This window comes from Drosophila mauritiana, chromosome 3L (assembly GCF_004382145.1).
Source record: "Drosophila mauritiana strain mau12 chromosome 3L, ASM438214v1, whole genome shotgun sequence".
NCBI classification, from domain to species: Eukaryota; Metazoa; Arthropoda; class Insecta; order Diptera; family Drosophilidae; genus Drosophila; species Drosophila mauritiana.
The window spans coordinates 11,840,478-11,853,434 of NC_046669.1; the positions used below are offsets into that span (position 1 = coordinate 11,840,478).

Genomic DNA, 12,957 nt, shown 5'->3' on the forward strand with positions numbered 1-12,957 from the left:
GCAATATACCAAAACTAATATATTCTTCTTGAAAAATATACTTAAAAGTGCGTAAGTATATAACGTAGCATTCGCTTTACGTTCAATTACGTTAAACCGTTAGCCAACGTAACGTGAATTTGGAATTTACGAAATAACCTGTTTTCAATCATTCGAAATTCGTTTGATTTCGAGGAAATACAATTGAATACCAATTGTAATTGCAATTACCTGAACAAAATCGTTCGCCGGTGATTGCAATTTGATTTCCTCATAAAAAATATCATTCTCCATGTGTCTGCCACAAATTATCGTGTGTGTCAGGAGTAAGAGTGCTTACCGTAAATGTTTATTTACGATTAATCTCATTAATTGTAAGCTGGACAGCCTTATGCGGCCTAAAATCGGAATTTCTGCTTTAATCAGACATAAAGTTCGATGGCATTCAGCTAATTAAATATTTTTTTTGCATTGTCACAGTGAGAGCCGATGTTTAAGAAAGTCTGAGACCTTTCAGACAGGCGAAATACTAGTTACGTTGACTAATCGCCTAAAAATATGAATTTGTAAACCCACCGTGACGTTTAGTATTGACTTAACAAATTGGATTGAAGTGAATCATCAGATGATGGAAAAGTCTTCAATATGACGTCAATTTTTGGGGAGATCTTCAAAGTTGAAGAGCGTGCTCGTACCCATGTTTGCCTATAAACAAATGCTGATTGCCCACTTATGATGGGAAAACAATAATGGGCAGCTTCAAATTAAATGGCTATCAACATCAGGTTTCCGTTGTTTACCAATCAAACATAACATAATTTACCTGAGCTTTTATTTACCTTATAAATTCTACGATTCTATGGCTTCATCAAAAATTCCATGTTGATGATTAAGAAATACAATACAATCTAGATTAAAATTGACCTAGTCGATGTTATTTTATTGAAATTAAATGTTCCCCATTTAATAAAATACTCTTCCCCTATTAAATATTAAGATTAATACAGAAGTCACGTATCATCGTAATACAAATTCTAATGTGTGTTGTTGATACACATTTTTCAGCCTGTTGTTCTCGGCCGTTCTAATCGTTCTAATTTATATGCAAATACCTATGGCTTATTAATGTCGAGACAGTCGATTTAAAATTAATTATTTTGGCGCCACAGAGCTGTTCGAACTGTCGCAGCATAATTCACATAGTCGAAAAAAAAAAAATCAAAAAAATAACATCGAAAATTCCCCAATTCCCATTAAGGCCCAGAACTTTTGTGGAACTTCTCGTTGGGCGTTTGAAATGCGGTTTTCCGGCTTAATCAATTCCTTATCTTTGGCCAAAACATATCGAGTTTTTTTTTTAAACGTCTGTAGCTGCGCTTCATTTGGCAGCATATTAATGGCATGTAAATTTAATTTGACAACTTGACGTATTATGCCAATTCGAAACGAGATTCCAAGACGATTTGTTTTTTGACGACTTTCTTAGGTTTTTATTGGACCATTTGGATTGGCATTTCGCACGTGTTTTTTTTTTCTTTCTGGGAATTCCAGTGTGCTCGGAACCGCCAACAGATATATTTTCAAGTCTGGCTTACTGGCGCCAAAAAGTTTCTTTCAATTTGAGTAACGGCTGTCGAGCGATCAAGCGATCAAACGATCATCTTTCTTTCTTTTTTCACCCCGACTAATGATAAATGCCTTTGATGAATTTTAGCAAATTTTGTTTGCTACACAACAGCTTGTGATGTAGTCATGGGAGTTTGTTTTTGTGGCCCAGTATTTGGTTGTATTTTGGGAAATCCCCAAGAGCCATAAATTTCTTCTAAGCGGCTCTTTCTTCTTTCTATCTAGCTTATTTTTGTTTGCCATATCGCGGGGATTCTCTTGCCCCCTCTCCGCGAATTAAATTAGATCCAACCGGATCTAGTTTGTCCAAATCTCTCTGGGCCTCTGTTAGCTCGAGAAGATCGTTAGCCCTCGGGAGGAAATGGAATCGCGCCGGAGGGAGTGGAACTTTTACTGCCCGGCGAAAAGTGGTATGGCGACTACTGGTTCTACGCCGTTGCATATTAAAAGCTCATTCGGCGACGGGGTTTTATACATTAATTATTTTTTTTTTTTTGAAGAAAACGATACAAATGGTGTTAGCTGACGTCAACGGCCGATTTGATGTGCCCATTTCGATACGGCAGCCAGAGATGTTGGTCAATGCACTCGACATGCGCCCAATTAGACACCAGATCGATCCAAAATCGGCTTTCTACCTATGATATATCCACGATTCGGAATTCCGTCAAGGTCAGCTACTTTCTCGGGCAAGGTAAGCAACATTTGTGGCGCCAGCGATGAAAGCCGCTGAACTTTTTGGTAAAAACAACACCTTTTTCTTGATATTCCCGAGCATCAATTTACAACTCGGATTCCCGGTCGGGTAATTTAAATTTTAATTGTTCAATAAATCTTGCCGGTTCTTCGCGTAATTTATTCAAAGCATTATGAAGAAAAATGAAATATGCATTCGAGGGGCACTAAAAACTCAAAAGTGGCCCCAAAAAGCCAGAAAGTAAAGTTTTATTCGAACCTGTTCCATAAACTTTGACGATGTGCTGAAAACTAATTGGGAAGATTAGCCTGTCCATCAATAAAAGACACCTCCCAGAACGGGAAGCTATCCGTATATGACCTACACGTGCTGCTCTTGGCCTTCTGAAGGGATGATCCGAATCAAAATCGGGGAATATAACACCTCAAGTAGCAAGTGTTTTGCACCTTCATGTCCAATTAATTTTATTAGTGTTTGCGTATTTATAAACTTGAACTTGCCAATGAGTAATGCAAACATTACGATCGTGAGGATCCAAAAAATTCCCGACTTTAGAATGCTCTATAGAGTTATAAATTGGGCAAAGATGCATCTGAATCACTTGGCTATATGCACCTTAATACTTCAGATTAACAATTCATTGACGTACTAAAAAAAACAAAGCCATTCGCTGGTTGTTTTTACAATTCGGCTGCTAATCAAGTAAATAAAATTAAGGCGATCGCTAATCTCCGTTGTTTTCATTAACAGCCCAAAAATCACTGGCGCCAAGCAAATTAACTCCCATTTTTAAATGATTGTTTTTTTATTTTAGTAAGATTTTGGGAGTTTTTGCGCAGATCGTGAAGAAAACAGGAAAATGCTAAGAAAGCCTTAGAACAATAACAAAGATTGAGTCAGCATTGTTGTGATTTCGATGTGGAGCGTAATCTACATATTAATTTTGTTTATGATATAGAATCAACAAACTTGATTCATCACCGTTGTTCTCCCGAAATTTGGCCAAAAAGTTTCGCTTGGAATTAGCAACATTTTTTTGGACTTTGAGGCGTAGATGAATAACTTATTCGAGAGACGAACTTTATGGCGCCAACGAATCGAACTGAATCAGAAAATAAATATTTCGGAGTCCCCCGTTGTTTACGGATCACGAAAATGCCAATGGAGACGGAGATGGAGATGCGCAAAAGCAACTTTCATAAACGTCAAAAAATTCCATCTTTTCAGTTGAATGAAAACATTTTCAACTAAGCCGAAAGGAAAACGAAAAACGAGTCTTCTTCTAACGAGAATTCGATAATAGTTTATACATAATTAAATTCGTATTTGTCACCTGTTCTGTTCTCTGCCAACTGTGTCTTTAACTCTATTTTCTCTCTTTGCCAAAAATACTATGAAATTCGAGGAAATCTCTTTAGATTGCCGAAATAATTCATATTATTTTATTTCGGGAATAGATGCTATCAATTTAGCACAATTCCACTTCCGTTTCCCATTTAACATTTGAACTTTGCCTTTGGCTAGGCGCGCCAAAAATGAAAATCTGAGATTCGGGGAGTCTCCGCGTCCAGCGTTATAAACGAGATTTTACGACCAGCTGGCTGTCATAACAACAGGCTACTGGAGAAGCCTCTGCCGATCTGTCCAGTTCGGAGCGGCGGAGATAGCCGGCGAAATATGTAGATTTTTGCTGAGCGCGAGCGACGAGGTATAAAATATCACGGCTCCATCAGAATCGATTTAGATTGAAGCGAACATTCAAAGCGCGCAGAACTCAGAGAAACGCAAAAAACGTTATAACAAGAAAAAAAAAACCGAAAAGACTCAAAATTTCAAATTCGCAAAACGAGACTGATTCAGTGACAAGTGCAGTACAGACAATAAAATGATCCACAAGAGCATAGCCCAACTGCTGGGACTGGCAGTGATCATGTTAATGATGTGGAAGCCCACACCCACGGAAAGCTACGCCGTGGGACAATCGAAGTACGGGCGGATCGAGAAGTTCCCCTACCAGGTGATGCTCATCGGAAAGCAGCTGTGGCGCAAACGGATTCTGTGCGGCGGCACTCTGCTGGACAGGCGTTGGATCCTGACAGCTGGACACTGCACCATGGGCGTGACCCACTACGATGTGTATCTGGGCACCAAGAGCGTGGAGGATACGGAGCAGTCGGGCGGTCTGGTGTTGCGCTCCAACAAGTTCATCGTGCACGAGCGTTTCAATCCGGAGACGGCGGCCAATGACATTGCCCTGGTCAAGCTGCCGCAGGATGTGGGATTCACGCCGCGAATTCAGCCCGCCTCGCTGCCAAGCAGATATCGACATGACCAGTTCGCGGGCATGAGCGTGGTGGCCAGCGGCTGGGGCGCCATGGTGGAGATGACCAACTCGGACTCGATGCAGTACACCGAGCTGAAGGTGATCTCGAATGCGGAGTGCGCCCAGGAGTACGATGTGGTAACGGCGGGAGTGATCTGTGCCAAGGGCCTGAAGGATGAGACAGTGTGCACCGGTGACTCTGGCGGTCCACTCGTTCTCAAGGACACACAAATAGTGGTGGGCATAACCAGTTTCGGGCCAGCCGATGGTTGTGAGACCAATATACCCGGAGGATTCACCCGCGTCACGCACTATCTGGACTGGATCGAGAGCAAGATTGGTGGCCATGGCCAAGTACATCAGCAGTACCTGCGACCCCAGCAGCAACATCACCATTCCCATCAGTACAGTGATAACAATCTCATTTAGGATGCCTCATTTTGCGGGTGGAACATCCCAACAACCACTGACTGAAACCTTATAGCTTTATGTTTTTTAAAGGAATTCTCCAATCTTGTGATATCGTAGCTCTCATTGAAATCTGCACATTGTGCATAGCTTTAACTATTTAAACATCTATATTTATTTTAGTTGTAAGAGTGATAGCGGACTCGCAAACAAAAAGAAAGCAACAAATGTTGCAAAATCTAAAGAAATTGAATATGAAGAAATAAAAACAAAAATCACACATATAGTAGCACAAAAAAAAACTGAAACCTGATTCGGCTTTTCTGTCTGTTTAGTCATGCTGATTTTTGTGGAATTGGAATTCCCGCATTTCGTAGGGATCTCAGATCTCGGCCGATAAAAGTGATAATTTCTGAGCTGGGTTAACTGTTTCGTTTTCTATCCACATTGTTAGCTTGGGCTTTTCGGAATCCCGTTCCTCCCCAGAGATCTTTACATAATTTACGAACCCCATAATTGCTTATGGAGCATCTTCCGAAAACCACTTACTTTACATAATATTTCGCTGTTGACTTTACACTCGACTCGACTCGATCCGATCGTCGAGAACTCGAAGCCACTCCAGTTGGATGGGTAGCTCCACATCCACACGATGACGTCTGGTATTTAGTTCCGTGATAGATGGACGATTCTATTACGACCAGTTACCAGTTTCGAGATTGGAGAGTAGCCCCAAGATTTTCATTTGTTCGAATTGTGTCAGTTCTATTTTGCGTTCAAATCGAAGTTCGTGACGCACTCAAAAGAAGATTCCTTTCGATGGCAGATTTATCACAAATTGATATCATCTTATGGCCCAAAATACTTTTCTGATTTAACTGGGCTCAGCAAGAAATCCCCAACGGATATCTGATCAATTAATCCAATGACTCGATCTGATTTAAATTCGCTAGCAAAGTCATATAATTTATTATGACTGGAGCAGTGAATCGGGTGCAACTTGTTAATGTGTAGCAAAGATACATATATGCACAGAATTTGGAAAGTGCCTCTATAAAATGACTTCTTCGCCATTTAACATTTAACTCCTTATAGAGCAGCAATTAATCAGTATTCGTTCACCACGAAAATCCTCATGTAAATGAGATATTTGGCAAGGTATTTTAGATAAATTCGTTCTACTGGACTCCCACATTTAAATGCTGATAGCAAACTGGTTCAGTGAACAAAATGTAGTCTTGTAGTTTTCGATAATAAATCACGTGGCACTCACAACATTCAAGGCAATCGTTTTCGAATGTTTTCCATTCAAGCACACGCGCCCTTGGATCATTCAATTAGTTTATGAATAATTAGCTAAATTAAATCCCTAAATCGTGCCTAGTAGAGATTAGCATTTTATGGAATAGCTGGGAAAATGCAAACTATCAAATTGCAGTCATTGCTCAATTAATTATTAACTTTTTATGATGTGAAGGGTACTAAAGTTGATTCTAAACATTCCATTTATATGTGTAAATTTATTTAAAGCACTAGATCAATTATTGCTTGCCGCGAATTAAAGGATAATGCCATCAAGTATGAGTAACATAACATAGATTTAGACTAATTTATTTGGTGTTTCGCTTTCATTTGTGCTCAGCTCTGAGATTGTGTGATTCGCGCTAAAAAGTGCACTAGAAATGTTGACTTTGGTACCGGTTTCCTTCCTAATGGATTAGCATTCCTACTAGCACTGGGCGGCGGCGTTCTGCTGCTTCTTCTTCAGCACACAGTCAATGGCCTGGACGACTTCCAGAAAGATGTCGTCCACGTCACGCTCGGCATTGATCTGTGATTAAAACGAAAGAGTTGCTAATTATTTCCATATTGAAAATGCATATGCGATACTAACCGTAAGGGTCTTAGGCTCATACAGTTCCAAAATGGCATTGGTGTTCTGCTTGAAGGTCAGGAGGCGTGCCCTAATGGTCTTCTCGTTGTCATCGTCCCGTTTCACCGACGAGGCAGCGGCACGTGCCATGATGCGCTGCACCATCGTGTCCTCGGAGCACTCAAAGTACAGCGCCAGATCGGCGGGTGCAATGCGCGCCTCGAACTCAATGCCCTGGTTCTTCTGACGCGGATACCCATCGATGAGGAATCCCTTCGAGCTTCCCTTGGCCCGCGCGATGGCGTCGTTCAGCAGAGACAGCACCTCGTCGTTGGACACCAGGCCACCGCTGGCCATCACCGCCTGCAGCTGACGACCCTTGTCCGATCCAGAAGCCACCTAAAAGATTGAGGCATATTATAAATGGGTAATCACTTATTAAATGTAATGTTCTATTAATAATGAAACAATTGATATTCAAAGCTAATTTGAATTGAAAGTAACCTTATAGATTATTATTCTTTCAATACACAAACGTGTAATTATCTCAATAGTTTAAGTTCGCATCGCAATACTTCGGGTAATAACAATGAATGTTCCGATCCAAATATAATCATTTTCCAAAATCGCAATACACCCTTGCCATCTGCAAGCACTGGGTAGATAGCACCGACTATTCCAGTATTTCCGCCCAAATTACCTCATTGCGCAGCAAATCGCCGCTGCTCAGATGTGTGAATCCGTATTTTTCCACGATTTTGGCGCACTGAGTGCCCTTGCCGCACCCGGGTCCACCCAAGATCCAGATGATGGGTATATCAGCCTGTAAGGACAAGATTTGGGTTAGCAGGCACACAACACCGAGGCATAGGAACATCTACAATTAGCTGGTTTAGTGGTAACACGTACGCAAGCTTAGTTGGATTAAGGGGCATGGCATGGTTTCAAAAGAGGGATTTTTTTTCAATATTCTCGGATCGAAATTCGTTTGTTTTTTTGGTGAAGCGGCGGCCAGACAGTTAACATGCCATACATCAACTAATCCTAGTGAGTAGGATCTAGTGCCCATTTACTCGGATGGGCTACTTACGGCGGCACGTGCCCTACGGAGCTCCTCGGCTTTGAGCTTCTCCTCGGCCTCCTTCTTCATAACCCTTTGGTGACACATAAATAACTACACAATCGAGACAGTTGGTGAGGATAGTTAGATATCTCCGACTTATAGTGTTATTGAACTACATCCGAGATGTATTTGGCATAGGTTAATATGTAGTTTATTAGTAGTTTGGGCGCTTTGCCAGCAAAAAATAGTGTTCTTACTACGAAAATGGGAACTTATATATACGTAGGTTATACATATGACATTGATCTTGAACAGAATACCACCGCGTCACACATATCATTTCAATTTGGGGTAATTTGGGGCAATTGGCACCTCTGCTCCATTCACACAAATGGTATTGATAATGGCTTGATCTCATCAACAAAAATCTAGATTAGTGTAAACAATGCCATCGCTCCCGTTGTCGGCCCGTGACCATATAGATATATAGATAGATATAGCGTGTGTGCAGATCAGCTTTTGATATAGTATTTTGTATTCGGAAGGCCCCCGCCGATTTTCGCCTGTTCCGCATTGTCGCACCCGTCGAAAAATGGGTAAAAAAAAAAATTAAAATAGAATATAGAAAATGAATGAATTCGGATTCGGACAGCTTGATAATGCCCAGGTTGTTTGCTGGCTGCCACCTATAGATCTTTCTATTTTTCTCAGAGCATAAACGCGATGCTTTTCATTCTCGCAGTCGTTGTTTTTCACCGACTTTTCCTATGGCACATTTTTACGCATTTAAATTGTTGCGTGTGAGAATTTATGATTTTCAAGCTCATTTACGTAATATCTCTTCACATGTATATAGATCGTGTAGTTCAGTGACTTTTCAATGTCATTTCCAAGGATGCGCTGTGGTTAATAATTCAGAACTAACCTGTACAAGTGTCGAGGTTCCCAAATACTTAAAGGTAATTATAGAAAATTATAGCAGCGATGTCTCAAGTGCTTTCTGTTCAAATGAATCGAAGAAACTATCAAGCTAACTCACGTGGATTTTTGATATTTTTTTTTATTTTGATATATCTTTGAGGTTGCTTATTCAAATGTATATTGTTTAGTGATTTAGAACTAACCTTTCCATGTTAGTTATAACAATAATTTCCCAGCAAGAACTTCACACATGCTTTCCGTTCAAACGGAACTAAAAAACTATCCAGCAAACTTAGAGGAATTTTTATGGAACCCGCCTCTTGATTTTTTATATGGTGTTCTTTTTATTTTATTTTTTTTTGCTTTGTTTTCACAATTTAATAATGCGACGCGACCAAGACTAAAAAACCGGCATGACTGTCTAGTTCGAGTAGCGCCAATAAACACATTTAAACTGCTTTTTGGCGACGAGGCTGGGGACTTGCTAATGAATCAAGCCCCGCCAGAAATTCCTGTGTGCCGAGCAACTGGTCATAAATTTATTCAAATCGGGATTTTGACGTCAAAATTCGTTTGGTCGAGCTTGGAATGTGAAATTTCGGTTTTTATTTATTTTTTGTTTGTTTGTTTCTTTCAGTTGCTAATTTGTTTTGTTCGGGTAGGGAATTTCACAGATTCGTAATCGTTGGAATTAGGAGAGGCTCTATTTATACCAAAACAGTAAACATGGAACAGCTGACCGGGAGCTTCTCATTCTCATTCCTCATTCTCGGCTTCAAAAAAAAAAAGCTGAGTAAGCTTGTGGCCCCAAAGTTTCTTAATTGCAACGCTGGGCTGCAAGGTCAAGTGCAATGCAAGTGGCTCAAGGTCGATTGGACCGCTCTGAATCCTCCATTTAAAAGCCACTGCTTCACTTTCCCCGTTGGAGTGCAAGGCCGATTTTTAAATCAGAGTGAAACATTTGGGGTGTGTGTGGGGGTTACAAACAAATAAAAATAAATTGGGCATTAAGCAGAAACGAAAACACAAATCACAGCACCCGCGCACTGAAAACACTCACCATGATGATGATGATGTATACTAGATATACACGTCGCTGCTGCGGGCCTTTGGCTGAAGAAATCGCGAGATATTCGGTAGTTTGTTAGCCGGATGCCTTACTAGCCTTCCCCTAGCGCCACTTGGTCGGTCGATTCTCGCCCAGATTCTCGATTGCTCCGCCCGACGAATTTCCACCCACCCTCTGTGCTGCGTGAGTTGAGAGTGACTGAGTGAATGAAAAGGCTTTCGATTCCGATTTCTGATTCGTTTCGATTCGATCCGATTCGGCTAACGGTTTCACTGCGCACAGACACGCGAGCTTTCCGCACAAAGCTTTCCGAGTAACAGTGCTTTTGTTTTGGCCGTTGCGTTGACGAGTATAACCCGAAATGGTCAAAATTTGAATTTTTGAGGTGGTAGACATTAGACTCCAGACTACCAATTCTTATTGTCATGATCAAATTCAAATTTGATTTATTGTAATACGCAGGCTGTAATCCTTACTTATGTTCTCTTTTTCTATATTCATTTTAATTCAGTTTGGGTATGGCCAATTAGTAAGGTATCTAACTCTTTAACGAGCTATTTCCACTTTGTGATGACGTTTAAAGATGTTATCCATATTTAACTTGATTTCCTGAAACATTGTGTCCGGCTCTTGGCTAGCATCGATTTTCAAAACGGCCTGCGGATATCTTTCCAAAACCGCTTTAGAGCTTTCTATGTACATTGATAGACTTGGGCGTGGGGCGCGACTGGATGAACTGCGTGTACTTCCGGTTGCCTGATCCAAATCCAGCACAATAATTAAGTTCGGCGACCCGAAGCCATCCTCTAATATTTCAGCCTCCTCCAAATCGGCAGGGTATCTAAAAAAAAGGATGTATCTTTACGAATTTTGTGTGTCTAAATACTGGCCTGACTTACCCGTCAATGACGAAGCCTTTGAGCACTCCACGATGGCTCATCAATTGTTTTTCAATCAAGGGTACAATTTGTGGTAGGGGTATTGCAGTTCCCGCTGATAAGGATTTTTGAAATTTTTGGCCAGCCGGACTTTTTGTTTCTACCTGTCATTGGGTAGTTAGCACACAAGTAGTTAATAAACAAATGCTTATTTTCATTACCTCCATTTCGACCAATGCGATGGGGTCAATATGCTTGAAGCCATACTGCTCTTGAATTTTCTGCGCCTGAGTTCCTTTGCCGCTACCCGGACCGCCCATAATCCACACCATAGGAACCTCCTGTAACATATTTGCATTAGATTTATACTGTTGGGTATAACTAACAGCCTACCATAGCTGAACACAAATTGTTCAAAAACAATGCCTGAATATCAAAATAAATACATTTTTCGGCACGAATTTTGATATTTTGACAAGTTTTGCTTGCTCTTTTTGTTATTCTCGTGCCGGCATTCTTTATAAACAATGCCGCGTAAATAAAATAAACTTTTCGAGCTTTTAAAATACTAACACGTACAATTTATTGAGGTGGCACATCCGCAGTATGGGCAATCATCAACTAATATAGTACAGAAAGGCCTGTATCTGTTTGGATTCGCTTACGGATATGACGAGCAGTGGTGCGGTGAGAAGATTTTGATGTTTCATCTTGGAGATTTGGTCGTGGGTGGGAAACGCCACCTGCGTAGGAAGTATAACTACATTAAAGTTGGGCGCGTTGGGTGCACTTTTTTTGAAACCCTTGTTGTGCAGATGTAGATTAAAGATTATCTTCAAGGCGGAGGGAGTATCTAATTGGTCTTTGGTATAATCTTGGCTTTTAAGTTGCACCATATCGAATTTTTCAAAGATCTCTTCAAATTTGGCATATGAAAATTCGCATTTTAGTTGATCCACGAGACTTCGACCCGTTGTGGAGAACTTTTCTTTTTTACTTGCAGGTTCCTCAGTTGGTTTTTCTACAGCCATACGTTTTCGTTTTTCGAATTTCAAATCAATGGGATCTACAACAATATTAGGATCTTCTGCCTTTTGAGATATTATAGGTTCCTTCACATCTTCCATACGCTTTTCCGCGATAAGGTAAAAAGGTGAAGTTTTGATATGATGTGGTACTGGCTGATTTTCCACTTTTTCCTTCAGCAGTGCCCAAATACAATCTGCACTCGTAACTTCTTGGGGAATTTCCTGATGAGGCGCATGCTTTACGACTATATAGCCAGATCGGGATAAAGCCGAGTAAACTAGGTAGTTGGTGTACCTTTCGCTTTCCATCTCTTCCAAAAGGAGCACATAAGCTTGCTCGATTGAAACTACGAAACCACAGTACTCCAGTTGTAAGCGTCCCTGAAAAGTACATGTTCTAAATATCTTGATTGAATTTAAAGGGCGGGCTAATATCTTACAACTTCTAGTAGGAACATCGCTTCGTAGTACTCCAAGTAGAGTACTCCCTGCTCGCTGTATCCGAAATTTTCGAATTTCCCATCTTTGCGTTTGACTTCTGCCACTTGTTGCTCCTCGTGCCAAACGGCAAGAGCCCTTCCTCCGAGTCTTTCTATCCGAGGCACTGACAATTGAGCCCGCAAATACTCTAAAATGTTATAAGCATAATTATATGTATTGGTGTTAAATATTTATAACAAATTCTAACCCTGCGCTCGTTTAAGCTCCTCAACTTCCGCTGCAGTTCCCTCATTTTTAGTTCGTTTTAGACCTCCACTCGGAGGTTCGAATTCAGTGTGACGATGCGCAATGAGCTCCTGGGCACTGGAATTAATTGATTTTAAGCTAAGGTATTCATATCTCAGTCAGAAATTACCTTAAATAGCTAATTTTTGGATGAATTTCCACAAATTCCGAATCTTGTGTTTTGGTGTCCATGTCAATGTGACCAAGGCCGAACCATTTAAATATACCAGCATGTACAAGCTTACCAATTTGTTACCGATGAATCGATTACTTTTGGCGGGCTGTCATCGGTCTTGAATTTTACTTAACAAAAACCTATCAAGACACTTAACATTTTTAGAAACCAAAAGTTTTAAGTTTCGGTTT

General features: G+C 40.6%; 3 protein-coding genes across 7 annotated transcripts; 1 reads left to right on the forward strand and 2 right to left on the reverse strand.

The window, feature by feature from the left end:
* Positions 1-4,039: 4,039 nt before the first annotated feature.
* LOC117141568 (brachyurin) lies at positions 4,040-5,315 on the forward strand. Its single transcript, XM_033305079.1, has one exon. It carries the CDS (start codon positions 4,188-4,190, stop codon positions 5,052-5,054), a length of 867 nt encoding a protein of 288 aa, XP_033160970.1. The 5' UTR covers positions 4,040-4,187; the 3' UTR covers positions 5,055-5,315.
* A 1,297-nt stretch (positions 5,316-6,612) lies between these two features.
* On the reverse strand, positions 6,613-10,350 carry LOC117140632 (adenylate kinase isoenzyme 1). 2 transcript variants are annotated; one of them, XM_033303656.1, is made up of 5 exons: positions 9,951-10,350; positions 7,997-8,080; positions 7,607-7,729; positions 6,928-7,305; positions 6,613-6,864 (listed from the first exon to the last, which is right to left on the reverse strand). In XM_033303656.1, exons 1-5 carry the CDS (start codon positions 9,951-9,953, stop codon positions 6,763-6,765), a joined length of 690 nt encoding a protein of 229 aa, XP_033159547.1. In that variant the 5' UTR covers positions 9,954-10,350; the 3' UTR covers positions 6,613-6,762. The 2 variants fall into 2 exon arrangements, with proteins under 2 accessions (XP_033159547.1, XP_033159548.1); XM_033303657.1 differs by lacking the exon at positions 7,997-8,080 and having other exon boundaries at positions 9,951-10,334.
* LOC117140631 (adenylate kinase isoenzyme 1) lies at positions 10,203-12,807 on the reverse strand. Of its 4 annotated transcripts, XM_033303652.1 has the most exons (7): positions 12,722-12,807; positions 12,554-12,669; positions 12,306-12,493; positions 11,503-12,246; positions 11,059-11,178; positions 10,859-11,001; positions 10,203-10,800 (listed from the first exon to the last, which is right to left on the reverse strand). In XM_033303652.1, the coding sequence occupies exons 1-7, from the start codon at positions 12,781-12,783 to the stop codon at positions 10,506-10,508; spliced, it is 1,668 nt and encodes a 555-aa protein (XP_033159543.1). In that variant the 5' UTR covers positions 12,784-12,807; the 3' UTR covers positions 10,203-10,505. The 4 variants fall into 4 exon arrangements, with proteins under 4 accessions (XP_033159543.1, XP_033159546.1, XP_033159545.1 ...); XM_033303653.1 differs by lacking the exons at positions 10,203-10,800; positions 10,859-11,001 and having other exon boundaries at positions 11,087-11,178; positions 11,417-12,246; XM_033303655.1 differs by lacking the exons at positions 12,306-12,493; positions 12,554-12,669; positions 12,722-12,807 and having other exon boundaries at positions 11,417-11,508.
* Between the last annotated feature and the right edge of the window lie 150 nt (positions 12,808-12,957).